This window comes from Neocloeon triangulifer, unplaced genomic scaffold (genome assembly GCF_031216515.1).
Source record: "Neocloeon triangulifer isolate White Clay Creek 2 clone unplaced genomic scaffold, ASM3121651v1 ptg000012l, whole genome shotgun sequence".
NCBI lineage: Eukaryota > Metazoa > Arthropoda > Insecta > Ephemeroptera > Baetidae > Neocloeon > Neocloeon triangulifer.
Genome location: NW_026775554.1, coordinates 9,086,282 through 9,114,174, shown reverse-complemented (window position 1 = coordinate 9,114,174; position 27,893 = coordinate 9,086,282). Strand labels below are relative to the sequence as shown.

General features: G+C 41.9%; 1 protein-coding gene across 1 annotated transcript; it reads left to right on the top strand.

Annotated features, from left to right (window-relative positions):
* The first annotated feature begins 7,920 nt into the window (after nt 1-7,920).
* On the top strand, nt 7,921-27,206 carry LOC132197056 (hemicentin-1). The gene is made up of 11 exons (XM_059620098.1): nt 7,921-8,160; nt 21,480-21,660; nt 22,160-22,614; nt 22,771-23,611; nt 23,703-23,992; nt 24,055-24,620; nt 24,754-25,138; nt 25,201-25,369; nt 25,479-25,669; nt 25,723-26,004; nt 26,144-27,206. Exons 1-11 carry the CDS (start codon nt 8,124-8,126, stop codon nt 26,314-26,316), a joined length of 3,570 nt encoding a protein of 1,189 aa, XP_059476081.1. The 5' UTR covers nt 7,921-8,123; the 3' UTR covers nt 26,317-27,206.
* Nucleotides 27,207-27,893: the final 687 nt, after the last annotated feature.

The following is a 27,893-nucleotide window of genomic DNA, read 5'->3' as shown; positions in this document are numbered from 1 at the left end:
AACATATCACGCTTGTTTGATTAAATAACTATACAAGTTGATACGCGTTTTCCTGTGTGTGCGTTTTTATTATTAATTTTTTTATTAAGCGTTTATATCGGAACTGAGGCAATTTGAAGGTTGAATAATTATTTAGCGGATGTCAAGTGGAGGGTGCTTAACAGGTATATACACAATAATGAGCAGCGTAACGAGCGTGCACATTAGCCGTCAAACAAACAAAACAAGCGGACGAACGCCTCGAAGCCCGCCGCGTTCCGGCCGTTGGTTTTTCGACGAGAGCCTCTGTTGGTGCGAAGAGTGCACTTTAAATAGAGCGATTTGTCACATCGCAGTTGACAAACCACAGCTTGATGCGAGAGAAAATTTTATTTCTGTATTTTCCTTTAACTGGAGAATAAAAACTTGACAATTTTTTTGCAGAATATCTCCAGCCAAATGTAAATTTTGTCCTCTTTCCAATTATTTTTCAGAAACGGGGATACCTATATGAAATATTTTTTATTCTGATTAAAGAAAAACACGTCTCTTCGAATGTAAACAGAGCGTGGGCTCGATCGAGCGTGCAGTACGGAGCACCAAAGGAAAGAAATTGAGATAAAAAGCTGGTTGTGAAGGGGCGCCCGTCGCGGGCTGCTGCTCCAAACACCCACTCGCGCGCTATCTCACAAACACACACTTATTCCGAACGACTCCAATTTTCCTCACTTGTTAGTGAGCGACCACTGCGAGAAGTGCAGCTCACCTTGAGTGCATCAATTCTTCTGGCTTAAAGAGGATGGTACCACCTTAGGGCAGCAATATCCTCCACAGAAACTGATAGTTTAGGCCATAAGGATCATTTTGATAACCAGAAAAATGGGGGTCACCCCATAAATTTTTGAGAAAAACGCGTTTGAATTTAACATGGTTCGCTTATGGACAATTTTTATGAAAATCATTCAATCCCATTTTAAGTAAATGAAACTAACTTTGCCAAAGGTATGTGACCCACCAACATGTTCCTTGATAACCCTGCCACAGATTTGGCACCAGAAAATTGGGGGTCACCGCGTAAATTTTTGAGAAAAGTTTGATTGAAGGTCAAAAAACGTGGTTTTTTGCATTTTACTCGTTTCCGAGAAAGATAAGCTAATTTTTAAGCGCTTGGAATTAATTTATTTCTACATATAAATTTCATGATAGTTCGTATTTTGGTTCCAAAAATACCCAAGTAATTAAAAAATTTCATATTTGTCAAATTTCAATATGGCCGCCGGAGATACTTAAGGGTTTATTAAAACTGCTGCCAAATTAATTAGGGTGAAGATTTTTTAATTTCCTTGAGAGGAAGTTTGAGTTAATGAACCAAGGTATCTTTTCTCAATGGTCAGCAAGTTTCTAGGTCAAAGGTCATTGACCCTGGCCAAAGGTCAAAATATAAAGTTTTATGCCCCTTGAAAATAGGCAATCTGACAAAAAATCCAAGATAGCCATTAGATGCGCCTTGTCATTTTGCATCCGAATACAAATTTTCAAAATTTTTGAACAAGCCGTTTAGAAAATATTATAGAGTTATAAACAGGGTCCGAACGACTGAAATTATTCCGTTCGGATGAGTTAAAAATTAGAAAATGATGCTTTTTTCATCATATTTTAAACAAATTGAGTATGTTTTATTGTATTCCATTAAAATTTGAAGGATTTGAAAAACATTTTGTAGAAGGTTTCATCTACTTTAATTGGAATCGATAAATGTCAAAGACGGCCGGAAAATTCTTTTTTTGCCGTGGGTAGAAAAAATTAATAAAGTGGACATATGTCACACCATTGACATTGAATCTTTGCTGGAAATTGCTTTATTTAATATTAAGTAGTGCATGACCTAGTTGGAGAGAAAAACGTTGCTTCGATGCTTCGCAGACACACCGTACAACTTGCAAATCAGTGAATTTGTCACATGTATATCCCATTCAATTCACTTTTTGCAGGATAAATAGCATTTTTTCAGTATTTAAAAATATCAAGATTACTCATTAAGTTGCATGCATTCCTGATACTGAGAATTCACAAGCAGAGCTACGAGAGTACTTCCAACCTTTCTTTGAGAGTTAATCTTACCTTTAAGCAGAGTTAAAAATTGGAAGCTAACAATGTTATTAATTTCTTATTGTAAATTAAATTTGTGTTGAAGAATAATTATATTTTCTGCAGGAAGAACTTTCTTGCTTCATTTTCTAAAGTAAAATTTGTACAGAATTTTTTTATATCATTTCCAACGCTTTAAGATTTTTAAATTAATATTTAACATATTTTGCATCCGTTTCTTGCTGGACCCGTTTTAAATTTTATAGCTAAATTTCGTTATTTAATCGTCAATATTTATATCATATTTTTATGGATATTATAATGAAAATATTAAAATATTATTTAACACTGCTCACGCTATAGTAAGTTTATCTCCAAATGTGTATGCGATCCTGGCATGGACATATCGCAAGCTGAAACGCGAGAGTAACTCCAACCTCCATGTGAAGGTAAATTTTACTTCCTCGTTGAGTTGGAAAGATGGAGTGCTCAAATATTACCTATAATTTGACATGCGTTACCTTTATCGGTGACGTATTTAATTGTAGAATTGTATATATGTAATATTATTTTTTTTTAATGTAAGTTGCTATGCAAATTATGCAATTGATTACAGTCTTTTGAATAAAAAATTTGAAGAACAATTTTTTTAGGCAACTTTATTTTATTTGTAGTATAAATTAAAATGCTTAAGCGCGAGTGGTTACTGCATTTTTGTTCTTTGCTGGCAAAAAGCTTCCTCAGAGTGAAATGTATCAACACTTAAATGCGACGCAATCCAATGATGGACTAGTTATTGTTAAACACAAAAGCGTTTTTCATTATTTACATTATGAATTTGCAGCTTTTCTTCCAAAGTTGCATGCAGTCCTGATACTGAATGTTCACATGAAGAGTTGGGAAAGGAAATCCAACTTCCCTGCAAAGGTTACCTCCACATGCTTTGTTAAAAAATTTTGCTTCTAGGGATGTTTTAGGAATATTTCAGAAAGCAGATCACAAAAGCTGTTTCAAAGTCAGGCTATGTTTAGGCAGCTGTGCTCATATCCACGCTCCAGCATTCGTTCCCATCGTCAGCCACGTGTGTGAAATTCAAATTCAGTTCCAACCACAATGAAATAATAAAATTCCCTGCGTGCCCCTGAAATGCATTTGTCATTCAAATTTCCAGAAATTTCTCCTCCACTGCTCACACAACAAAAGACACATTCCGAGAAATAATTGGGCAGAAAACCAACTCTTGAGGGAATAATTTTGGCTCGGGCACAATGCATTGTGCAGCACGCGTGGTGCATCCCCTGCCACTAATCCCGGGTCGCGCGAGTCTGGCACGAATTTTGTGACTGCACCCGAGGTTGGCGGCTCATAAAGCTAATGAATTCCACGGCATGAGCGATATAGAAGGAAAGGTGTGCACGAGAGACACCTCGCCGAATCCATTCAATTTCCCGTTGAGGGTATATTTACACACCAATATTTCACGCCCGCGGGACTACAAACATCACAATATCAGCTCACAACTCAATTAGCGTAGTGTGTTGTTTCGCGCAGCATTCCTCCATGGTTTCGAAACAAGAATTATATGGAAATTACTCGAGGAAAATATTGAATTGTTTTGTTGCTGGCAATTCATGTGTGACAAATGCGCGGCTGGATTTTATATGTGAAATAATAATCCCTCGGTGACTGCGGCGCAGACTGGGATATCGAGCGGCGCTGCATTATTAATTGGAAAAGCGGCGCCCGAGATGAAAGTTGCTCTCGGTGCCGCCGCCGTCGCGCCCGCAATAATTATTATATTAATAATCGACGCCGTGGTCTCGTTATTAACATTGGATGTTTTGCTGCTCGCCGGCGCTTGCGATTAATTAATTAATTCTGCATGCGTGGTTATTATTGCGCGGCGTGCAATGCGAGAGAGGATTTTAATAGATGTTGTTCTCCAGTCGTGCGCGTGACTCGTGCAGCTTCCAAAATCGCCGAACAACTAATTCTTTTAAACATTAAACCATATCAATCAACTCGCTCTGATATTAGTTAATTTTCCACATCAGTGTTAGCTCAGGCAAGGTTAATTAGTACATATTTTAATTGAAAATTCCTTTTTGTTTGTTTTCAACATTAAGAGGAAAAATATATATATTTTATATATATACGGGCGAAGAATAATTTCAATAACAACTTGATATTCTCAGCTTAACGTAGAAAACGGGAATGGTGCCAGAAAATATTCCTTGTGTAGGAAAAATAAATTATGATGACTCCACTAAGCAATCATTTCCTTTCTGTCAGTCATTTATGGATTGATTTATTCAATTCTATTTTTGCCATCTTGTTTTCGTTCCATCAACTCTTTGCAGAATATCACGACAGAGGTGATTAATAACTTTTAATCGGTTTGATTGACAAGTAATTCCAACGAGAGACTGGTTGTAAACCGCTCGTAATTAATTCCACCAGAGGACATAATTAGACTTTGAGGTGGAGCGTTTGCCCAATAATGGATGGAGCAGGAGAATTAATCATGGTTTCCTTTAGCGTGGTCTCTATAATAAATTATTACAAAATTTATTCTGCAGAATCAACTCGAACAGCATTTAGGAAAAATGAAGAAAAGGCGTATGCATGTTCCAGTGTAATTAATCGTCAAGGTACTTAGCGGAATTTTCGCTCCGAGTCATTTGCATGCAAAACGTTTAGCTGCACTCAAATTAATTTCTCTCCAATTTTCACTGTTTATTCTCAGCTCACGGAAAAGTATTTAGCTGCACGTAATTTCTTGTTAAAGAAAAAAAACGATAATGCTTGGAAAATAATTTTTTGCTTTTTTTAAATGAGCAAAAGAAAAAAAATATTTAGGACTCTTGAATAATATGAAACAATTCGTTAAGAAACATAATTTTCTTTATTTTATTATTGCAAAATATTGTATCAAGGCCCTTGCTGCTCGCAAAAGGAAATAAAAGGCCACACATACACACTTCGTGACGTCTCTCGCGGAAAAACAATGCAAAATTCCGGTGGAGAACGGCCAAGAGTTTTGCTGGCAAATGATGCCCTCTCGCAGCTCATTTCCATGCAACACGACTTGCGACCTTTGAGCCCTCGATATTAACTTATTAAGGCGAAGACAATACAATATATTTGTGTATTCCGCAGCACACAATGTTATAAGAGAGCATCAGAGGAAAGGTCTCGGCCCTCAACAATGGGCTTCTTCGGATTCACCGCGCCACCTCTCCAATCTCATTAGGATTCAGAGCTCTTCTTCTTCAATAACACGGCTGCTGCCCAAGAGCAGCGTACAGAATTAAATTTTCCTACTCCTGCTGGCCGCCCTGCAGTGGCTTTCCTTGAGATTTTCTTTCGACTTCTGGCAGCGGGCGGCCAGCAGAGAATATTAAAAAATAGGGCGGGGTGTCTCATCTCTCTCTCCCAACACACAATAAACCTTTGTGCACGCGGGGAAAAGCAACAATCTAATTCTGGTGTAGGATGATTCGGGTTTTACTACCGGGAGTAATATAATATATATAAATTGGAGCAAGAGGGAAAATAAAACTTCATATATGCGTGTGTGTATGTTATTGGCTCTTTATACTGCCTTATAATTATCATCGGACGGGAAAATAAAAATATTGAGAAGCTCCTTGCCTCCCGCTGAATGTTTCACTCCTTAATTAATGGCTGCTGCATTCTTGGTTTGAAAAGAAATGGAAACAAACCTATTGGGATGCTGGCTGCATGTTTTATTGCCGCGCAGCACCCCTTCTTCAAGTTGTAAAGCGTTTGTTAATTTATGCTTTTGGGGCCGTAATATTGGGGCAGCGGGGGCCAATTTTCGGCTGCTGATTTATATTTTTTTCCTATTCGTCTGTCTGCCGACTTCTGTTGATACAATGGGACCTCAAAAGAAGAATTTAATTTGGAAAGCCCACAGGTGTTTACACATTATTGCTCCTGTGGATTTTTATATTCTTTTTCATATAGGAATCCTTTTTTTACACCGGTGTGCATGTTTTGATATTTTTTTCTTTTTATTTGAAAAACCTGAAAAAAGTAGTTATTTGTGCTCCAATTAAGAGCTCAATCGGACCCAAAAATATAGCAAAACATTTTACTGCTCGGGCAACTTTTCCTTGGTTTATTCGCATGAACGAGAGGCTAAGAGCTTTTGATAATTTTACAAGCGGTTCTGCTTTATGGCAGGAAATTGCATGTACGCTCAAAGTATAGCAAACAACATGCACCCGCTCTATAAAGAGTATGCCCTTGGTTTGAGCAAGTTTGTTTTGTTTAAACGAAAAATCTGCCGAGATGAGGTGCAAAGAACCGTCGCGTTTCGCAACGCAAAAGGTGGGGTGTGTATTAATTCAGGACTTTTTCTTCCCATGTTTTAATTTACAGCGGGACATCGAGAGGATCTTCTATATGCAGGGAAATGATTTTATGGCCTTGGCGCCTTGTTGGACAAGAGCGCAATATTGCTTCACAGCCATAAAGTTGTCGATGATATATTGCATTAAAATGTTGAACAAAATGGGTCAGATGCGAACAAGTTCAATCATCTCTGCAGAGCATAATTATTTCTGAAAGCACCCTCAAGAGACTCTTTTCAATTTTATTTTTCTTTTCACGCATTGCGTAGAATAAATTTGATCTATGCACCGCGGTGATGATCAAATACGCTTACACTTTTTATCCATTAAAAGTTCTAATTTCAATCTCTCTTTCGTGAAAGAAGGATCGAATTTTCGTCCAGCTTTGTGCGCCCACCTCATTGTCCCTTAGAGCCCTCAAATGTGAAACTCAACACCATCAGCACTCTCTGCGCGTATATGCTGAGGAGCCGATGCTCTTTTGAGCGCCACTAAATACATAATTTCTGGTGTGTGTGTATCTTCAAAAGTGCTTTTCACCACCGGTTGCTTATTATTGAAAGCACTTTTTTGTTGGCGCCGCCGCGCATAAAGTAAACTGAGATTTTTTCATTAGGCCCACAGTCTTGTTTACTGAAGCTTTATTTTCTTTTCCTAATACACTTTTTAACTCTCTCAATAATTTAATTAAATTAAATTAATTTACAACGAAAAAATACACGAGGGTTTCATTTGTGAAAAAGAGATTTTCGCCTGGTAAATTATGTGAAGTATTATATATAATGTACAAGATAAACAAATAAATTTCTTTGAAAACTATGAAAACACTGAAAATTAATTTAAAATTATTTCCACTGTTCATTTTGCTCCAGTCGTTACCAAAATAAAAATAATAATAAAAAATTGAGAAAAAAAATACATTCAAAATTAAATGTCAATGTTGGGTTTTTAAAAGAACCGAAAAAAACTGAAAAATATTCTTTGGCTTGTTCAAAATAGGAAAATTTTTATTCATAAAATTTACTTTCGAACATCAGCATGAATGGTAAAAATTTAAATAAGTTTTGTTTATATTTCGTTCCATTTACTTTTTATTATGTCTGGAGTGAATAACGTAATTTCTCTCTAGATTCTCTAGACTAATTAAACTCTTGGCAATTAATTAAATTTAATGGACGGTTCTCCCTTTCATATTTGTGCTCAAACTTGTCAAAGGCCCGAGTCGAGTCCAAAACAGAAAACTTTCAGGCTGCGGTTCCATAATACGCACAGACGAGAGGCACCACAAACACAAAGTACGAAAAGTAAAAAAAAAAGTGAGCGCGCGGCTGAAACGAGGAAAGAGAGAGAAAGAGAGACGCGCGTCTGCGTCTCAAACAAACCGGTTGCCTGCCGACCGGGGGCTGTGGTGGAGGGGGAGGCGGTGGCGCGGCCGAGCAGCGACTGCAAAGACCTGCAGCACATTGGGCCCAGCTCTCGTCGAGGAAGCAGCGTGCGTGCGTTTTTCTCCGAGCCAGCGAGTGCCGGCACCGAAACCAGAGGACACAAAACCAAAACACACCTTTGGATTTGCAGAAACTTTTTGTGCAGTGCAGCCGATTATGCGGCTAAGTGCGTGCTAGCCCGGATTAATTTGTGAATAATTCTCAGAGAATTTTGTCAACGAGTTCGTTCACCATGGGGCCATTTTCGGCACTCCTGTGGATTTCCATCGGTGAGTTTGAACATTTTTTAATTCCTTGTCCGCGTTTCGGCACCGATTCGCAACATCAGGGCGATCCGACCTGAGGTGACTTGAATGCTCGGAGTTAAAAGTGGGCAGTCGGCGCAGAACCAGTTTCGAGCGCCTCCAGTATCATATGTACTGGTTTTCCGCTTTTTTTGTCCCTTCAATCCGCGAGACGAACTGGGAAATAATAATAATCGTTCCCAGAAGATATAAATTGTAATTTTCGCGTCCCCAATTCCAAAGTGAGGCGTCAACTGGCTGAATTATTTTCATATAAAAAGAAACTCTCTGGACAGAGTCACGACTTTTACTATTTTAGGCGAGCCTAACGTGTAATTTTCAATTATTATTCACACACATGTTTGTTCCTTCGTCTCGTGAATTTTCGGTAAAAGTTTGTGTGCGAAATCGAGAAATTAATATAAAATGCCTTTCGAGTCGAAAGCGAGAGATTTAAAGTCGCATTGTCAAGCGCAAGTGAAAGCTCTTTGTAATTGTTTGAAACCTTGAATTCACGCTCTTTTCCTTTCAAAAAGTTTCTTTAAATAATTATTTTTTTATGTAGTTTGACTGACAAGCGAAATTTGTCTTGGAATTATTCCATCTCCACAATTTGGACCCCATCCACTTCTTTTTATTTTTTAAGCTGGCTTGAATAAACAGAGGGAAAACCAAAAACGAGCTCACCCTCTGCCTCTGTTCTTATTTTTTTCTCTCTCCATAATCCTTAAGACAATTCCACATGAATACCGAATGAGGCGAAAAATTGGCATTTTTCTGATTACGCGCCGATGATGATCACAGAGCTCGGACTCGTTAGGGGATGCTGGCGGAAAACGACGGTTATTCCGAGGGGGCGAGAGGTGTTTGCTGGCACTAGCCCCTGCGAGGGTATGCAGCGTGCCGGGCACACAAGATGCGGGCCCGAAATGATACAATCGGAGCGGAAAATAAATAAATTTATCTCGGCGAGATTATGTTTTGCTCGGCCAGACCTTGAATTGCGATTCAATGCACGAGGAAAAGCCAAGAACAAAGGAGAGATGAATGTAAAAAAGAACCGAAGAGATGTAGAAAAAAATAATGCATGTGTGCAGAACGCACGTCTGCTTGCAACACACGTTCGTACCGCGAATGGAAATGAACAACGACGATTTTATCTCCGGTGAGCGCCTCTTTCTTGCGCAAATTGAATTTTACACCGTGTGCCGAGGAAACATTACCATAACAGTGTGCGAAATGCAAGTTTTATTTTGGTTCAATGCCACAGTTTTCCTCACGTGGCTTCTTCATCCACATAAAAGTTTATCCTAAATAATAATAAAAAAACACACACAAGGTTGCTAGAAATTTTACCGAGGATTGGTCGTAAATTAGGCCAGTGCTTTTTCTAACTAAAAATAAGCGTTTGAATATTTAAAATGCAAATTTCTTATCAATGCCAATTTGCAAATTGAGGCCTTGGAGACGAGCACAGTTTACTCTGCCAATTATTCTATTGTGTTTGCGCGCAAAAAGGTGCTCGCCGCAATCGATACAAGTCCTATCAACAATGGTTTTTTGTGCGATTCACCGCAATGGAAATTGTTTTCAGTAAGTGGAGCTGAAAAGAGTGGTGCGATTCAAAGGCGCACACAAAATTTTTTAATCAGTGGGGAGGCGACACTCGCTCGCTCACAGTGTGCGCATTCAAATCTCTTTATTATTTGGCGACCGCTCACTCCAAAAGCGACGCCCAGTGTTTGCACTTAATCCTGGCGGTGCTCAAAACGAGGTGGGTTTAAGTGCTGTGACCTCTCACCGAGACCATTTGCAAGCGTGTGGCCCACGAAATGATTTAATCAGACCAAGTCTGCAACTTTGCTAATTTGCCCGTCTGGATAATTTTAATTTAAAACTAAAATTAAAAACTAAAATAATTTAAATTAAATAACTTAATAAATTTATAAAATGGAAATGTAAAAACTTGAAAAAAAGGTAATAAATAATTAGAGGAATAATTTATTTCAATAATTATTTATTTTGTAAATTTGAAGAATGCAAAACTACATAAAAGTAATTTATTAATTTTAGAAGTACCAAAAACCTTATCTTTTAACATATCCAATTTAAAAGCCGTCAGTTCGTCCAAGCACAGTTACTTTAAAATTTTCTGCGTTACGAAAGCGCTGCATTATATCTTATTGTATCGTTTTTTCCGTCTGCTTTTTCTCAAGCGTCGTCGGACGCTTGGAGCCTAGAGCGGTCGTTCCGGCACCGTTTTGATGCCGAATACGCGAGACGAGTGTGTAAAAACAAAAGTGCTGTGCCAAAGTCACGTTTGTTATGGAAGTCGAGCATTACGCTGCACTCTCTGACATCACAGAGATAATCACGCCCGGCCAACATTCGTGCCACAGCGACACTTCTTCTTCTTCCTCTTTTTCCATTGTGTTTTCGCCGGCAATTCGTGCACAGGTGCCGCCAATCTTGCGATTGCAGTGATGAAATGTCGGTGCCTCTGCTCTTGAATTATAATTCCAACGGAGGCAGATCGACGCGTTGATTCCGTCCTCTTTTGTCTTTTGCTGCGTGTAATGGCGTTTTATCAACTTTAATGAGCCCGTCGACCTTTCTTTTCAAAAGGTGCTGGCGAAATGAGCCGGAACGCTATACAACAACTGCAAAAGAATACTAATTCAAAATTAAATTAACTTTCTCTGAAATGAGAAAAAAACTGTCTTAAATTGCAGCGGTTTATTTTTCTTTGTTTGCTGAATTACAAATTTTCACCTTTGCCCAACAAGAAAAAGCCGCAAAACCAATTTGCCTCTTAATAATTTTCTCTTATTGTAAAAAAATCTCCGATAGAAATCTGCTAATTTAATTAAACTACCAAGAGAGCCGTTTTGTGTTGTGTCTGACTGACTGACTAAGAGAAAGAATCCGCAGCTGCATCCCGGCCAGCCAGCAGATTACCATTTTTTTAATTCCAAGTAAACGGTAGTTGGTCGCGTCGATCTACGTACGAGTTTCTCTTGGCCGGCTCATTGGAGAACGGTATCTCTTCTATATAGGCCCTGATGGATATTGTAATGTGCAGCGCAGCAGGCCTACAGTTAGTTACGCGCGCCGAGAATGGGGTCACCTCTCGAGGGCCTTCCGAGCAGGCAGGGGTCAGTGGGAGCCCGCGAGATACGCGAAACGTTATATAAAATTACAACGCTGCACGAATTAAAATGGCTCACAATGGAAATGGAGCAATTTTTGCCTCAGAATAGGAGGAAAAAATTTTACTGCTATATTCCGTCGCGGCGGGATGCAAATGGATTCATTTTTCAATTCGATGGATTGGATCGAGTGGCAAATTGAGCTGTCGCGCCGGGTTGTGAATTAATGATTGGGCCGCATGCGGATTAATTGCAGGCTAATGGTGATTGCCAATTTCCGGATTAATCATTCCGAAACCGAAATGCACTGTGAAATATTGAAAAGTGGAAATGAATTCAGGAAATGAGCTCAATTTCTGATCCGAGTTATTTTAATTAAAAATTTCTGAAGTCACTGAATGATACTTACAACTTACAATTATAATAAAAGTTCCCTTCTTATTTCTCGGAGAAATAATCACACTTAAAATCTCTTTATGTGTTGCCGTGTAATTTGAAGAATGCGGTCGAAAATCTACACCGGTCGACTCGAGCGAAAAATTAACCCCTTTTGTCGTGACGAGAAGCCCGGCAAGCGCTGCGTCAGCTCTTTCGAGAGCAAAAAATAATATTTTAATTTGCATCTGTTCTCCATTTTTTTTCTTAATTTTTATGCTCACCAGACGCGACTATCAAACCAAACACATGGCGGACAAAACTCATTCATTTCGTAAATACACACGCGGGCCGGCTGCTTTACATAAATCCACACGCGGCGTTTTATTTTTGGCTTTTGTAAACAGAAAGCGAGAAAGGAGCCACTGGTCTGTGCGCTGCACGATAAGGAGACTTACAGCAATCACTCCCGTGCTTAACAGATTGCGACGGAAGCCCCGCAAGTCGAGCAAGGGGCTTCGCCTGGGCATGCAAGAGTCAAACACGTGGTGGTAAACAAATAAAAAAATTGGGCCGCCGCTGCCACAAAATCGGCGTTTAATCAGCGGCCACGCTAATTGCGTCCATAAATTTGATCGAAACTGCGGGCATGCTGTGATAAAGAAAAAAAGGAAAAGGTGCTTTTCTTATCACCAAGAGAGTTTCCACGTTTGTTTTATCGCCTGCTGGTCGTGACGGCCGTCAGTACGTCGCCCCTCGGCCGAACACCTTTCCAATTAGCGATGACAATCTGGCTAACCCCTAGTCAGTTGATGTCCGACGCACCTGCTGCGACCAGGGGTGACGGAGAGCGGTCAGCTCTTTTTCCATAATGAATGGAGATTAATTTGAACCGTCACGTTTATGACAGCCTTTTAATTAGAATATAAATTTTTGAGCGCCGGCGTCCAAAGGGGTTAGAAATATTTTTATGGTTCATAAAAAAATTTATATATAAAATCCGTGTTTCTATTTCTCGTCTCATCCGCTTTTGAATTGAGCGTGACCAATTCTGCCCGGGAGGAATTAAGTGCCTGGTTTTTTTCAGTCCCTGGGCTTTGCGCGAACCGTTGCCTAATCCCTTCGCCCAGGATTAATGGTTGCATTGTAGTACCGAGAAATTGTGCTGGAAATAATAGTGTCATCTTTCGGGCACAGGCATGACAAATCAAAATTTCACCTGACTCATCTTTGTGTGTTTTCTGAGCCCCAAACTGCATCCTGCGTGTGACAGCTCCGAGGCGCCTGGAAATTTATTAATAAAAAAAATCATCATTTTCGGCATGGAAGAGAGAGTTCCGGTGACTCAATTCCTTAAGAAGATGTAAAAGGCCGCGCTGATGAAGTTTTGTCATAAATTACACACTTTATCCTGCTCGAGGTGACTGTCCTTAATTACCGGCGCGGCGATTAAGAAGTTTCCGTGATGAGTTCGTCCGAATGTTTTTATTTTTCTGTCGAGAAGAAATTCATGCCAGAAAGTCACGATTGTTTGAAAGGAAAAACATACACCTGGGAACAGCGGCGTTTCGTGGCTCCATATTAATAGCCAATTAAGAAAATGGCGAACGCCGCGCGGCTCACGGTCGCGGTATGCAAATTGGAGAACGCGTCGTGGCGTTTTTTCGCCCCTTTTGCGCCGTGCAAACCAAACACTTAAAAACGTTTAAGATTAGATCGACAAAGAAAGAAAGAAAGTGCAACTTGTGAAAAATGTCGCCAGGCACTCACGCACTAGCTCTGCGTGCTTTTAATTCTTTATTTTTTGTGTAAATTTATTGTTCCGGCGGCTTAATTAGAAACATCAATCACGCAGCCGATTTCAAAGTTGGAAACAAAACACAGGCGGGCATGCTACAAAAAAGGAATATGCTGAGGAACAATGCACAATAACAAGGTGCACATGCGGCCGAAATGCCCGCGGGAGTAGAAATTCGTTTCCAGCGTCAGCTTGCTTTCTTTTCTTCCGCTGATATGTTTGCTTCGATTACTGGCTGGCGGAGCTGCAACCGATTACTTTCCGACCGCATACTATTTTTATTGCCGCAGCACCTCGATCTGTTTTAACCTACATTAGCTGCTCATTGGTATTATTGCACAGCATTGTTGCTGGGATCAATTACCCGATAAACAAACAAGATCCTGCTTGAAAGTCAAAATCCTTCAAAAATACTTTCTACGGGCATAAAATTAAATTTAAACGAGGAAGTAATAAATATATTTTCCCTCTGAAATTCTCAACATTTTTACTCTCCAAAAAAAAAAATTCGAAACGCCTCCTTATCCTTAATCGGCCTGAGGAATTCCCTAGTCCGCTTTTCCCGCCAATTACGACCAACCCCTCTCGTCAGCCATGTAACAATTTCCCCTTTTTGTCTTTCTCTCGCACACCGCAACACATATTTTGCAAGGCAAACATATTATTTGCGACGCGAGCACCTAACCCTCTCGTTTTGTATCTAATTAAATTAAGGTGCCATTGTTCTGGCTTCAATTTGTGTGCGGCCGCTTCTTGCGCGGCGGCGACTGCCCGAAATGAGGCGCTAACGTTTGGCAACGTCGTATTCCATTTTGATCTCTTCGCCTCTGCAGGGCTTTTACGAGAACGAGCCAGGTAGATGAACCACAATATGTACCTGCAGGAGTAGAATAAGACGAAGAGGAGGAGGAGGAGAGAGCGAGCGTCGCCGCCGTTCGCTGGCTGTGGAAGAGATATTATTATATACCTTCAAGGCTCCAAGAACACGCATACAATAAAAAGATAAAAGAGGGGGGAAATTTTGTTTAAAGACACCTGCCTGCCTGCCTGCTTGGCCGCCTCATGCTTCTTTATTTTTTTCTTATTTAATACGAGGCACCCTATATTTTATTTTTCCCTATCCCTTCATGATCAACACCTCCGCGCGCAGCCTCCTACCTAAGTTACAATTTTGGTCTCAGACATTATTTTCTGTATCACTGCCGAGCGGGAAAAATATTTAAGTGCGCCTCAAATAACAGAGTTTTATATTTTTGTGGCGGGAGAACGACGCTAATTCAGATGGAATTTTCCAAGACATAAATTTAGAAAACATTTTTGGTGAGAATCACACAGAAAAATTGCAATTTCAATTTGAAATTAGTCTTGAAGCGACAGGAGGAAGTAGTACACTTCTTGCAATATGAATGAAACCAGGCAGTCGTTATGATTATTCCCGGCTTGATACGAGCAGTTCTCATTCTCAGTCAATTAAAAATTTGTAAAGCACCTCTCTGAGAGCGTTTGTACGTTTTTCTCATAAGATAATACGCTTCCTGTATAAATATGAGAACAGAGCGGCTGGCAATCTTTTGTTCTCTTCGCGCCTCCTTTCGGCCGCGATAATAAATTAAAATTCGAATATAATTGGAGCTGGATTTGTAATTAAAAGAGATTTTTCACTTTTGCATGTTGCGCGCACTCGTTCGTCTTTTTGCTTCGGCTTTAAAAATTCAAGGTTGGACGCGGCGGCAGAAAACAAGTCGGTTGGCCCGCGATCGCCTCTCCTCACCACACCCTGTGGCCCTCCATAATTTATAATCCCATCTCCTCGCCGTCCACCCATCTACCTGATCCCCCTTTTCGCCAGGTACCTATACTAGGCCTGCCTGCTGCGAGTTTAAACTGACACCACTGATGGATTGCATACAAAATTCGAGGCGCGGACTATCAATCTTGCATGTGGCCAGGGAGCATTTTATTTGATAAGACTTCTTGCTTGACTGAAAAGCAACCGGCCGCGTCACGCGTGTGTTTCGGACCCAAAATGACATCCATTTTAATGAACCCCGTCCGCACGAATTCCATGAAAAACCGGCTGCTGCCGAAATGCAATCATCCAACTTCTTATGGAGATGTTTCCACTTTTTATACAGCCGCCTCACCAAATTAAAGAACACATTATCATAACTGGGCGCGCGTAAAAAGCGAGCGGCGCGGTAGATTAAAAATTTTATGATTACGCTTTTTGTTCCCCAAGGTATGCTGCATTGAAGTGGCGAGTAAATTAAAAAAAGAAACCCCCGCCCTGACGTAATTACCGCCAGGGAGAAGAGAAGGAGAGTAAGAAAAATTAATTATCTCCCCCCTTTGTGGCGTGCAATAAAATAAAAAAATTCCGATTCAATTTTCGTCAGAGAGATTATATAAATTCCTCCGTTAATCGTGTCGAAATCTGGTAGGGGCCTGAGTTTTGAACATTTTATCTTTCTTGAGCAATAATCTCGGCTCCCGAAAAGATGCATAATATATAGCAAAGGAAAATCAACTTTTTGCCGCGCCGCTGAACCTGCTGCCAAGGCACTTTGTTTTGCTTGAGTGGTTTCGCGAATCTAGATCTGCTCTCGTGAATAATATTTAATACTGCTGAAAGAAAAACATGGAATCATATATTTATTGCAATGGTCGGCACCAACCGAGTCTTTCTCCGAGACAGAAAGCAGTGCGACGCGAGCAAGCGAACAAACGTCCAGAAATAAAACCACCTGTCGTCTCGTTTCATGGATTGATGCCCGCGAGGTGCACGCGAGAGCATCTTCTTTCTTTCGCTGCTCGGCAGAATTTTACATTTTCGAGGCGTGGCGGTTAATTTCTTCTCCGAAGGGGACTCGCGGCGATCTAGGTTGCTAGGGTCACGACGATGGCTGCTGCTGCTGGACCGAGCGCCTGAAGCTGCGCGCGGCCAACATGGCCGCGCTTACCTTTCTGCAGCACTACCTTAAGAAGATGGCGGGGAAGGTCAAAGAACTCGGTTGCCCTCTCTTTCGACTCGGGGGCCTCGCGCTATAACTCGCCGCATTTGAATATATTATTTTTCGCCGCACTCTTCATTCATTCATCACAATTTATTGTTGGAAGTGTGTCAGATGCTTGGCAAACAAATATCATAATTTTTTTTCCGCCCAAGAGTTATTCCCCTTGCACAGTCAAGTGTCAAGTTTCATTTTACGATTGTTGTTGCGACGCTGAGGAGAAATGGGCAAACGTCTGCTTTTTGGCACGAAACGCAGGCCAAGGAAAAGAATCGATGAAACTGCCTGAGAAATTATTTAATTTGTATAAATGTTTTCATTTCATTTGCACTCGGAATTAAAAACCTCTTCCGGTGCCTCTCCCCTTTGCACACCTGACAAATCTTCGGGTGCTTAATTCGAGCTTATTACGGATGCAGTGGAGCGTTTTTCATCAAAAGCAGCTCTTGATTAACTAATCTAATTTAAAATTCCGTTTGCATGTGCGCACGTGGTAGGTAAGAGAGCTCATTCAAAGGGGACAAAGCCGAAATAATAATAATTCTGCTCCACCAGAGCTAGAGAAGATTCATTCCCCTCCCTGCGAGCGTTTAATGAATGGTAATCCGGCAGCATCTCATCAAGCGAAACACGGCACACAATTGTGCGTGTGGGGTGGTCCCAAATCCCCGCATCCAGCATCAAAAGTGCGGAAAACGCCCCGACTTTTGAAATTCAATTCTCGCTGCGGCGCCATTTGAATTCTGTGCGAAGAAAAAAACTAAGTCGTAATGAGCCAACATTTAGCAGCGGCGAAAGAGTGATCACGTCTCACTTGCTGCTGCAGCAGGATGGGATAATCACTTAAGGGCGCCCTCCAGAAAGTGAGTTGATTAGGGCGGTTTTTGTCGGCGAGCTAGGAGACGGCAATTTATCAATGCAGGCGGCTCTCTCGTGAGAGTTGAAAAGAGCGGAGAATTTTCGCTAGAAGGGGCTGCTGATTGTCTTTTATGTACTTTTTTCCATCGCGAGTCACACCCTAACCGTGTCGGGTATCAATTGCATTGTGCAGTAGAAAGGAGGAGGAAAGTACTGCAGCTGATATAGGTGTATAAATTCAATTCTCGGAAGGAGTCGCGCGATGTAAATTTATAATTGCGGTCCCGTTACTCGCTGGCTGTCCCGGCGGCGGCAGCTATAAAAGTTTGATGCAGGTGTTCCCATTTTGGATATATTTATTATCACCCAAAACAGAGGCAGACCGCAATGGCCGGTGTCGAATGTTACAAAGAAAACAGCCAAAATCAGCCTGCGCTGACGAAACCATAATTTATCGCCGCCACCGAAAACGATCGAACGGAGAAACCAAAGTAGAGCGATAGCAACTCCTAATCAGCCAGTCCAGCTTGAAATAATGTTGCTTGCTGTTGCATCTCGCTCTCTCGTCGGACCGGCGGTGAAACGAGGCCATTACATCTCTCAACAGAGAGAAATTCCGCCGTTCGTTATTTTCAATTAAAAATGATTCACTTCCAGCGTATTAGCCGGTTTTAGCATTATATACTGGAGAACATAAAAAGAAAAGTGCACCCATTTCTTAAGCACACGATTCAAGCGTGGGAATCGAAAGCCATTCCCGAATTGCAGATTAATTCACGCGCCGGCCCAGTGTCAACTTAAATGTCTAATGACAAAATGGTTTCCTGTTTCCCAAATTAAATTTAAAATGAATTCGTCATTTTAAGACAGGTGCCCGTCTTTAGAGAAAAAAATTATACTCCTTCCTGCGGTGAAATTATTATCATTTAATATCAAGTGCGATTATCATCTACGGCAGCAGACATCCGGTCAGGCGATCTTCAATTCGCCACTTGTTGCTGCACAGACGGTTCGCTCTCCAAAATTATTAGCCACAATAATCGTGACTGCCCGTTTCGTCAGGCCGAAAAAAGTGAGCGTCTCGATTTTCCTTTCCGCAACTAACAGCAGAATCAACAAAACGCCAGATGATATTTTCATATTCTTCTCTCGGCGTGAAAAACAAACCGCCTGTGGACAAATTATTTCATTTTTTTACTTGAAGCACGCCTTCTACTGTCGACTTGAACTTTCTCCATTTATTTCTGCATCCGAACGGATTCGAAAATTCCACCAAGTCACTCTTTTGGCTGCTATCTACACGAAGGCCACTCTGGAAAGTGAAATAAATAAGTAAACAAATGCACTTCTGTACCAACTGACCCAAATCGCTTGCAGCAGCTCGTTCTCGCAACAATAAATTATTAAGCGCAGCAGTAACGATCAAAAAGGGTCAGAGGTGATCGCTCTGATTAAATCACAATCACTCTCTTGTGTTATTTTTTGGCACACGCCCCGCCGTTTAAGGCATTCCGTCGCGCCTTGAACCAATTTATTTCTTTGGATTCAATTATTCTGCGATTGCTGGACGCGATCCACCGTTAAGGTCTCTCCGTTATATACCAAAGCGCGCGACACCCAAGTCTGTTTGTACTTGTGCGGTTGCTCTTGTTATAAAGTATCCTCTCTTTAGCCATGGGAACCTCGATCATGAGAAAACACACACTTTTTTCATCCTAGCCGGCCGACGACGTCTTCATACGCCACGGCCACTCTTCCCATCAAATTTACACCATGAAATCATTTAATATATCGATAGGACGCTCTCTCTCTCCAAAATCCGACACCTCACTCTGCGGTCTGCCATTTTTCCAACCGCACGCTGCATTGTCTGCTAATTTATTGGGCCAATCCATTCGAGTGAGAAATCGAGCTCCAGTAAACTCGAGAGAGCTATGGGCGTTGGTCGGCGACCATTAATTTGTCTCCTCAAGAGGACACTTGACTTGTTTCCAAAAGTCCTCCAGTTCTTTTCCTGCTTCTCACGCAGCGCAAAGCAGATGGCACGTCTCTTTTTTTTTCCTCCTTGAAATTTATCACCTGTTCCACAATGCGGCCAATGATTTCACTTTTCTATCTGGCCGGATCCATTATTGGCCGTTATTGTTGCCGAACTGCATTTTCGGTTGCCGTTCTGACAGCAAAAGATGAAAAATCAAATGTCCTTTGTGATCAGCGCGCAGGCTGCGGTCGAAGCGTGGAGAATCGAGTGCATCTGACCCCTCGGCCGATTCAATAAGTCAAAGGTGGAGGCGGAGGAAACCAGCGGGGAAGTGACTTCCAAACAAATTTCCACCTCCTACCGCTCGCATTGTGTGCACTGGACGTGACAAAGAGCCGTAGGGAAATTTATTGCTCCGTCCGAGTGGCCTCTGGCTGCGGAGACAATGCTTCATTTGTATGTTTTAACGTGCGAAATGCGCGTCCGTTTATTTTTTTCCCCCAAAAGCCTTGAATGAAAATTATTTTAAAAGAAAAAAGTCCTCTCACTTCTCATTGAGGGAAACTAAGCATTTTTTTCGTGCACTCTCGTTTCAGTAACAATTGGTGCAGCGAGGCTGCTTGAAAATCAAACAACAATTGCAGGCGAGACGAATGTGGCGAGCGAATGTAATTTCACCGCCCGTTTTATTTTTATTTAATCTTGGAGCGAAACAGAGAAAGAGAGCGGTTGGACCGTCACAAATAAAGCAGCCCCTTTTGTTGTTTGATTTTTTTTTACATAATTTCTATGCAGTTTACCAACGATAAGGTTTCGTGCGCTCCACACACGCTCACAATAATGTGCTCGCTCCAAAGAACATGTCTGATGTGTTCGAGGATCAAAAATAAAAGAACGCTGCTGCATCTTGCGGCGATTACGCTGCACTTCATTTCAACATCTGCCTGACCAAATCTAATTTATCGCGCCTCAACTCACGTTTTCCGTCAGAACAACGACGAAAAAGGGTTAAAAAGTCTCTTTTGACAAACTCATCAAGGCTGTTTCGTTTCTTTGTTGGTTAATAAGTAATAAGATAAAACGACTCCTCGTGTTTCCTGCGCCTCGTCGTGATTCATAATTGCGCTCCAGAGGAAACAATAAATATCACTGTAATGATGCGTGTGGTTGTTGCCTTTCGTCATTTCGGACAAAAAGCGGCCGAGAGGCAATTTATCAAACAGCAAAGCAAAGAAATTCTTGTGGTTCTCCCATAATTTTAGACGCAAAAAAGCATCACGACGCGCTGTTTACTCTTTCTTTCCAGACTGCTTGTTTTCTTCTTTGAGATCAACTGAGTAAAAAAATAAAATCCTCTCCTGGAAAAGTTTGCTTTGGGTTTAAAAATGACAAGCACCCCACCGAACGTATTCATTTTCCCTCCCTCTGGAGTGCAGCACCTACTTATTTTCGGTTGAATTTACCCAAAGTATTATTACCACGCGGACAGAGCGCGGGCAAATAACAAGAAGGGGGCTTTTTAGGAAAGAAACAGTCGCATCGGTGGCGGCGGTGGATATATAATATGGGCCCCAAAAGTGGCAGGGGTCTATCTCTCTTTAAAAAGACGCATTTCACGGGCTGCAGAACACTTTGTGCCGAAAATTTCTAAAGCACGCAGGTAGTGAAAAGGTGCGTCTAATGAAACGTCGCTTTTCCTAAGCAGCACAAATTCACAAAAGTGCGGCGGAAACACGGCGCGTTTGCAGAACGAAATTCATAAATCGAGGAATTCGAATTTCGACTGCACAGATTTGAATAAATATAAATATTTCAAGTGTCGCGATGCGAATAGGAAGCGCCTAGTGCGCCCGTGAAATTGAGCCTCGCAGCTTGCGGGCGATATTTCTAAATGCACGTTGCACAAAATGAGCATTGAGTTTCTATCCTGGATCAAATTATGAATCGCCCTTGCATAGCCTCCTTCTCGGAATGAGAGGAAAACCCAGCATTAAAGTCACTCTCGCTTTGTTTCTCCTCTTTCCTCCTTCAAAGATGTTTCTCTCAAACATCCTTTCGGCCCATTTCATTAGCATCTGCGTGGTAAATATTTGAGATTCGTTTGTGTCTAACAAGGTGCTTTATTGTTCCAGCATTGATGGGCGCGACCTATGCCGTCGAGATGTCAGACACCAGGGAAGGCGAAGACATCACTCTAGAGTGCCGTTTTTCGCCGCAACTCACAAACCAGGACCCGACCCTCTTTTGGCAACGCACAACCAGAAAGGTGGACAACGTCGTCGTCCAGGATCGTTCTTTGGACAGAAATTACAGGTACGTCGACAGGCAGAAATAATTTATATAATTTTTCCCCGGCTAAAATTTAGATGACGAGGGTTTGGTAGTTTTGAGGTGGAGTTGGGCCGTATTATTGCATGTGGTGCTGTCGGCGGTGGTTGGGAGGTAAAAGACGACCCTCTCCCCCTGCATCGCAGGAGAAACGTGAAGCGTCCCTTTTTTAACCGCAGCAATAACCATTTCTCATGTTGCCAAGGCCTTGGGTTAGATGAGGAGGAGAGAGGAAAAAATTGAAGTAGCTCTCTGGGGCTGGGGAAACGGCACATATGTAATTACTCGGCGGTAATTATTGACTCCATCATATCGTGACAGCTAAGAGCTGCATTTGTGAGCAAAGTCAATTTTAAAAAGTTGCTGCGGTGCCACATAATTAAAAGAATTTGTAAAAGGGGCACGAAGTAATTGTCAATTTAATATAATAATTTAGTCATAATACAACTCAGAAAAATAATATTAAAATAATAATAATTTCCAGACTGGATTACCGTCCTCAAATGGGCAGATACGACCTGCTCATCTCTAACGCCAGCTATGACCGTGACAATGGCGAATTTGAATGCAAAGTTTTGGCCACCGGCTCAGGACAAGAACTTCACTCGCAAAAGGTCCAAGTCACCGTTCTGACTCCTCCTGGTCCTCCTCGCGTGACTCCTGCCTCTCCCACCGCCACCGAAGGCAAGCCCTTGGAACTCACTTGCTCCAGCATGGGCGGCAGCCCTGACCCTATCATCAGGTGGTACAAGGACGGCCTCAGCTACCCCCTCGAATCTGTTCCCAAACCTGGACACTCGAGAAACCAGCCAACGTCTGCAATTCTCAGCCTCACCCCTCAGAAACAGGATGATGGTGCCGTTTACCGCTGCGTTGTTTGGAATAGGGCCATGCCTGAGGGACAGAAACTGGAGACCACTGTCACCCTGAATGTTAATTGTAAGTTAAACTAAACTTTTAATACATAAAATAATTTTCTAAAATAATTTTTCAATCATAAGTTTTCTTTTATATAAATAAAATAAATAATTTAGAGAACTTTTGAAGTCGCCGCTTTTATTAGTTTTTAAATGAAAATTTTATTTCAACTTTCAGACTTCCCTCGAGTTACTGTTGGACCTGAAAATCCCCTCCGAGTGGAGAAGGATGCCACTGCCACCCTGAAATGCAGCGTGGACGCCAAACCTGCAGTCAGCAATGTCCGCTGGACCCGTGGCGGCCGTTTCATCGCCACCTCTTTCTCCCACTCGCTCCCCAGGGTTGCCCTTCAGGATGCAGGCAGCTACGTCTGCACCGCCGACAACGGACTTGGCCGACCAGGTGAGGCTGAGCTTCAACTGGACGTTTTGTACCCCCCTCTTGTGGCCGTTGAGCCAAGGAAGGAGGCCGAGGAGGGAGAGAGCATCAGGGTCCACTGCAATGTTTCCGCCAACCCGGCGCCCATCAGTGTTGAGTGGATTCGCCCTGACCGCCCTGACTTCAGGCAAAGCGGCAGCATCCTCAGTCTGCACAGAATCACTGCAGACTCTGCTGGCACCTACATGTGCCGCGCCATCAACCTGGTCAACTCCAACGGACAGGAATTTGAAAGGGTAGGCAACGCTTCACTTTCTCTGCGCGTCAGGCACAAGCCTGGACAGGCTAAGATCTCCCCGGACAAACCAATTGCCACTGAGGGCAGTTCGATCATTCTGACCTGCGAGGCGACGCCCTCTGGATGGCCGGCGCCGCAGTTCCGTTGGTGGAAGGACAACTCTGAGGCCGCCATCGCCACTGGCGCCAGATACGCCATCAACTCTGCCCATCTCAACACCGAGGGCACCTACCACTGCCAAGCCACCAATGACATGGGACACGGTCCATCCGCCTCCGTCCAACTCCAGGTGCACCAGGCCCCCAGGTTCATTGCCAAGATCCCATCTCAGAAAACCAAAAAGTAAGTTTCATTTTTATAAAAAAAAAATATATAATAATTACTATCCTAATTGAAATATGTTTTTATTAAATAAATTTTCATTTCTCAACAGAGCTGGAGACAAAGACTTTGAAATAACTTGCGGCGCTCAGGGCAAACCCAAGCCCAGCATCAGGTGGCTGAAGGATGGAGATGAAATTCTGCCCGGACTGATGTACGACATCCTTACTGACGAGAGTGAAAACACTGCTGGCGTTGGTACAGTCCAGAGCACACTTAGATTTTCGGGCAAGAGCAGACCAGGTGGCAGCCAGATTGTCCCATCTGACCGTGGCCAGTACTCATGTGTGTTCTTCAACTCCGTCAAGCAGACCGAAAGCACCATGCAACTCAGAGTGGAACGTAAGTTTAAAAATAAATTTTTTTGTCATCAAATATAAAAATATTTATTTTCTCATAATTAGATGAGCCAATCAAGATGCACCAATACGATAAGGTGGCTTACGATCTGCAGGAAAACGCCAAGGTAACTTGCGCCGTGAAGGCCTTCCCTAGGCCCGATTTTGAGTGGAGTTTCAACGGCAAGAGGCTTTTGACTGGCATGGGCGAGCATTACGACGTGAACGCCACCGTTCTGTCCGAGGATATGTTCAAGAGCATCCTAGTCATCAGCAGCATCAGCGATCTGGACTACGGCGAGTACTTGTGCACCGCCAGGAACGCCATGGGCATGCTGGAGACCAATCTGAAACTGCAGCCCAAGGGCCAGCCTGAGAAACCTAACTCGTTGATTGCCGTCGCCTCCACCCACAACTCGGTCACTCTGCAGTGGGACCCTGGCTTCGATGGAGGACTCATGGACACCAAGTACTTCGTCTCCTATCGTAGAATTGGCGCCCCTGACCAACTGCCTGGTTGCGACTCGTTCAGCGCCAGAGGTGACCCTAGAGAGGGACGCGAGTTCGACTGCCAGAGGAACAGCACCTGCAATGTCACCTCCCTTGAGCCTCATTACACTTACCTTTTCAAGGTCAGTTTCCATTTATTAATTTTACCCTCAATAGGCCCAAGCTGTTTTAATTCGGCCATATTTTATTTGATTATTCATTTTTGTCAATATTATTATTGAACAAAATAATAATAAACTTCCTTTTTTGTCACAGGTCAAATCTATAAACACAATGGGTTCAAGTGATTATTCTGAGGAAGTGACTGCCACCACCCAGCTCGATGGTTTCCCCGTTCCCCAGAGAGTGACCTACGACCCCAGCACAGGGCAAGTGGCCATCAACCTGGCCAGTAGCTGCCTGCAGTTGGTGGCTCAAGTCGAGCTGAGGGATGAGGACGGCGAATGGCGCACCTTCAACCGTCTGCCTGTCGGCGGTGTGTCTCACAAGGAGCTGCAAGTCCCTCTGGCTTCCCCTGTTCCGGTTTCCACTTTGGCCGATGCCATAAATTCCGCCAGCCTGGAGTACGAAGAGTACGTCAGGGTGCGCCTTTGTCTGCAACAACCTGACGCCATGTGTGGAGCGTACGTCAAAGCTGAGAGTAAGAAATTGAGCAAAAAATATATATCGAAAGGTCACATTAATAATTTAATTTACTTTTAGTTGGGCCAATGTACATCAACAGTGCTGCAGCTCTGGCCACCCCTACCCTGGTTGCTATTGTGGTTTCAGTCGTCGTTTTCATCCTGCTGGTTGCAATGATTTTCATCTTCTGCAAGTGCAAGCGCACCCAGAAGAAGGTCAAGAAGGACCACGAGTTGGACAACTCGACGTAAGTTTCTGTTCAAATTTTATTTTATCAATTTTTTGCAATATCCGAACTTTTTTAAAAATTAATAAAATTGCAGATGATTTTTAACGTATCATTTCCTCTTATGTAGATCTCGTCCCAGCATTGTGACTCAACAGGCTCCTCCTCCTTACTACCCCAGCGGAATGGAAAACAAGGCCCTCGAGCACTCACTTGACCTGGGACTCGATGACCCCGCAAAGAACTCAGTCTACGGAACTGCCCCTCATCCCAACGGTTACAGCTATCACGCTAACCCTCCCAACGGCCACATCAGTGGAGGTAAATAAAAAAAATGTTTATAATGTATGACCTGACAAATTTCTTAATCCTAGGAATGAATATGCCCTACATTGACAACAGCTACTCCAACTCAAACAACGGTGGCTCTGTAAACTCCCAGGACTCACTGTGGCAAGCGAAGAATGGCGGAGGAGAAATCCAGCAAACCCAATCTCGCCAGTACACCCCTTATGACGGCCACAGCTATGGAGGAATGGACGACTATGGACATTACCCACCAGTGCAGGACGATTATCTGAACCAGAGGAACAACTATGTGGCCACTGACGCTTATGGCAATGTGCTGAAGCCAAAGAAAAGGGTGGATCATATGGGTACGTTGATTTCCCATCTCTTATCAAAAAATTTCAAATTTTAAACACTCACTTTTGTCCAATTTTAATTTATTTGCATGGTTTAATGGAACTATTTTTTTAAATGATTTAAAAACCTATTTTTCATTTTTGTCTGCAGATTCTCCCTACCATGATGTGAGTGGATTGCCTGATCCATACGGTGAGCACCAGGTAGATGGCGATGAAAACAAGACTCAGCATTTGGCTCTGTCCTTCGACGAGTCCCTGGAGAGCGGCTACAGCACACCGAACTCTCGTAGCCGGCGAGTTATCCGAGAAATCATCGTTTAAAAGACTGCAGCCCCTCTGCGCTCACTCCTGGTCAGTGAAGCCCACTTTGTGACAAACAGACACTGCGTCCCTAAGCAATCTACGTTTTAGTAGATGAAGTGAACTTAAACTAATTGTGTGGCCAATCAAAAATGGCAAAGAGTCGGAGACTTTGAGAGGTATTTGTCCTCGCTGAAAGTTCTGCAAGTGTACAATGAGTAATAAAAAGGCAGAGCTGCTCACCTGATTTGTCATGTTGCTAAGTCAAATGTAGTGAATTAGGCATTTGAACTCTAAACCAAGCTGGATGTGCTCTCTTGAAAAATTGAGGCTGTTGTGAGCAACATGATTCGTTTCTTATTATATTTGTGTTCATTTTCAAAAGAGAGCTTTTGTGCAATAGCCTTTGTAAATATATATACTATGCTTGTAAGTTACAAAGACTTTGACTGTACATATTAACACAATAACATTGCTGATAAAATCTGTGTCAAAACAGTGGCTGAATGCCAGGAAGTGAAAGAGAATTTTAAGAAAAGAAAAAGAACATTTTTGACATTTAATTTTTCTCGTGTGAAATGGGTTTCACATTGTTTGATCTCATTTGCCAAAATTTTTTTTGCCACTTTATTCTGTTGAAATTCTGCCGATAGATTATGGATTCCTCGACCCATTATGTTTTTGCTCAATATAAAATTTTAAAGGTTGACTACTGTACAAAGAAATATAACTAGCTAAGTGTGTGTCTATCACAATTTCAAATAATTACAACAAATTAAATGTTTCTTCTCGCCTATTCATGACTTCTCAACAATGTGTCACATAATTACTTCATATATCTACTTTCTTTTTAAATGTTGTGTATGAGATCATAATATATAATGTAATAAAAACAGTTGTTTATAATTTTATTTCCATGCCTCTCATTTAAAATATCCCTATTATTATCTAAAAAACAAATACTTCTAACTTCTAAATGTACAAAATATTAAATAATGAATTTTTTTGCAGTTTGTTATTCTCATTGTATTGTACGCGATCAAGTGCTTGGCCGAAAGACGAAAAAGAGCTACCTCTAGCCCTCGGGAGTCTGGAGCACCTTGATCGATGGGCATAATAATTATTATGTGTGACTGGACTTTTCTCCGTTTGGCACACAATTCATCAGTAAGAAGGATGCCACCCTGACTGCATGGTTTCATCCCCCACAAAGCAAAATTTGTTGAAATAATGGCAGTTTTTTGATTTCATTAATTTTTCAAGGATATTATATGTTTGGTTTTTTAAATGATGGAAAAATTAGGGGTGAAAATTACTGGAAAAAATTATTTCCTCGACGTTTTTCAACTGTATGAAAATTAATGAACCATTATTTGATATTTTAATTTTTCCAAATTTTTAAAAAAAATTTTATCACCAGAGAGCTCTTATTTTGACGAAAAGAAAAATAATTTCCACTTTTCATAATTAGTTTCCCAACATTAAATAGCTTTTGAAATTACTTATCTTCTGCTATCTTCCACTGAATGACTGAATAAATCCCCTTTGACGTTTTGAACTCTTGACCTCCTGCATGTTGCATGTAATTCTTGAGCTTG

What these genes read in the sequence shown, in the direction of transcription:
- LOC132197056 (XM_059620098.1), top strand. Translation starts at nt 8,124, where the DNA reads ATGGGGCCATTTTCGGCACTCCTGTGGATTTCCATCG. An exon ending in TGTCACCCTGAATGTTAATT is followed by an intron (nt 22,615 to 22,770) that starts GTAAGTTAAACT and finishes TTCAACTTTCAG; the next exon opens with ACTTCCCTCGAGTTACTGTT. An exon ending in CAACGGCCACATCAGTGGAG is followed by an intron (nt 25,670 to 25,722) that starts GTAAATAAAAAA and finishes TCTTAATCCTAG; the next exon opens with GAATGAATATGCCCTACATT.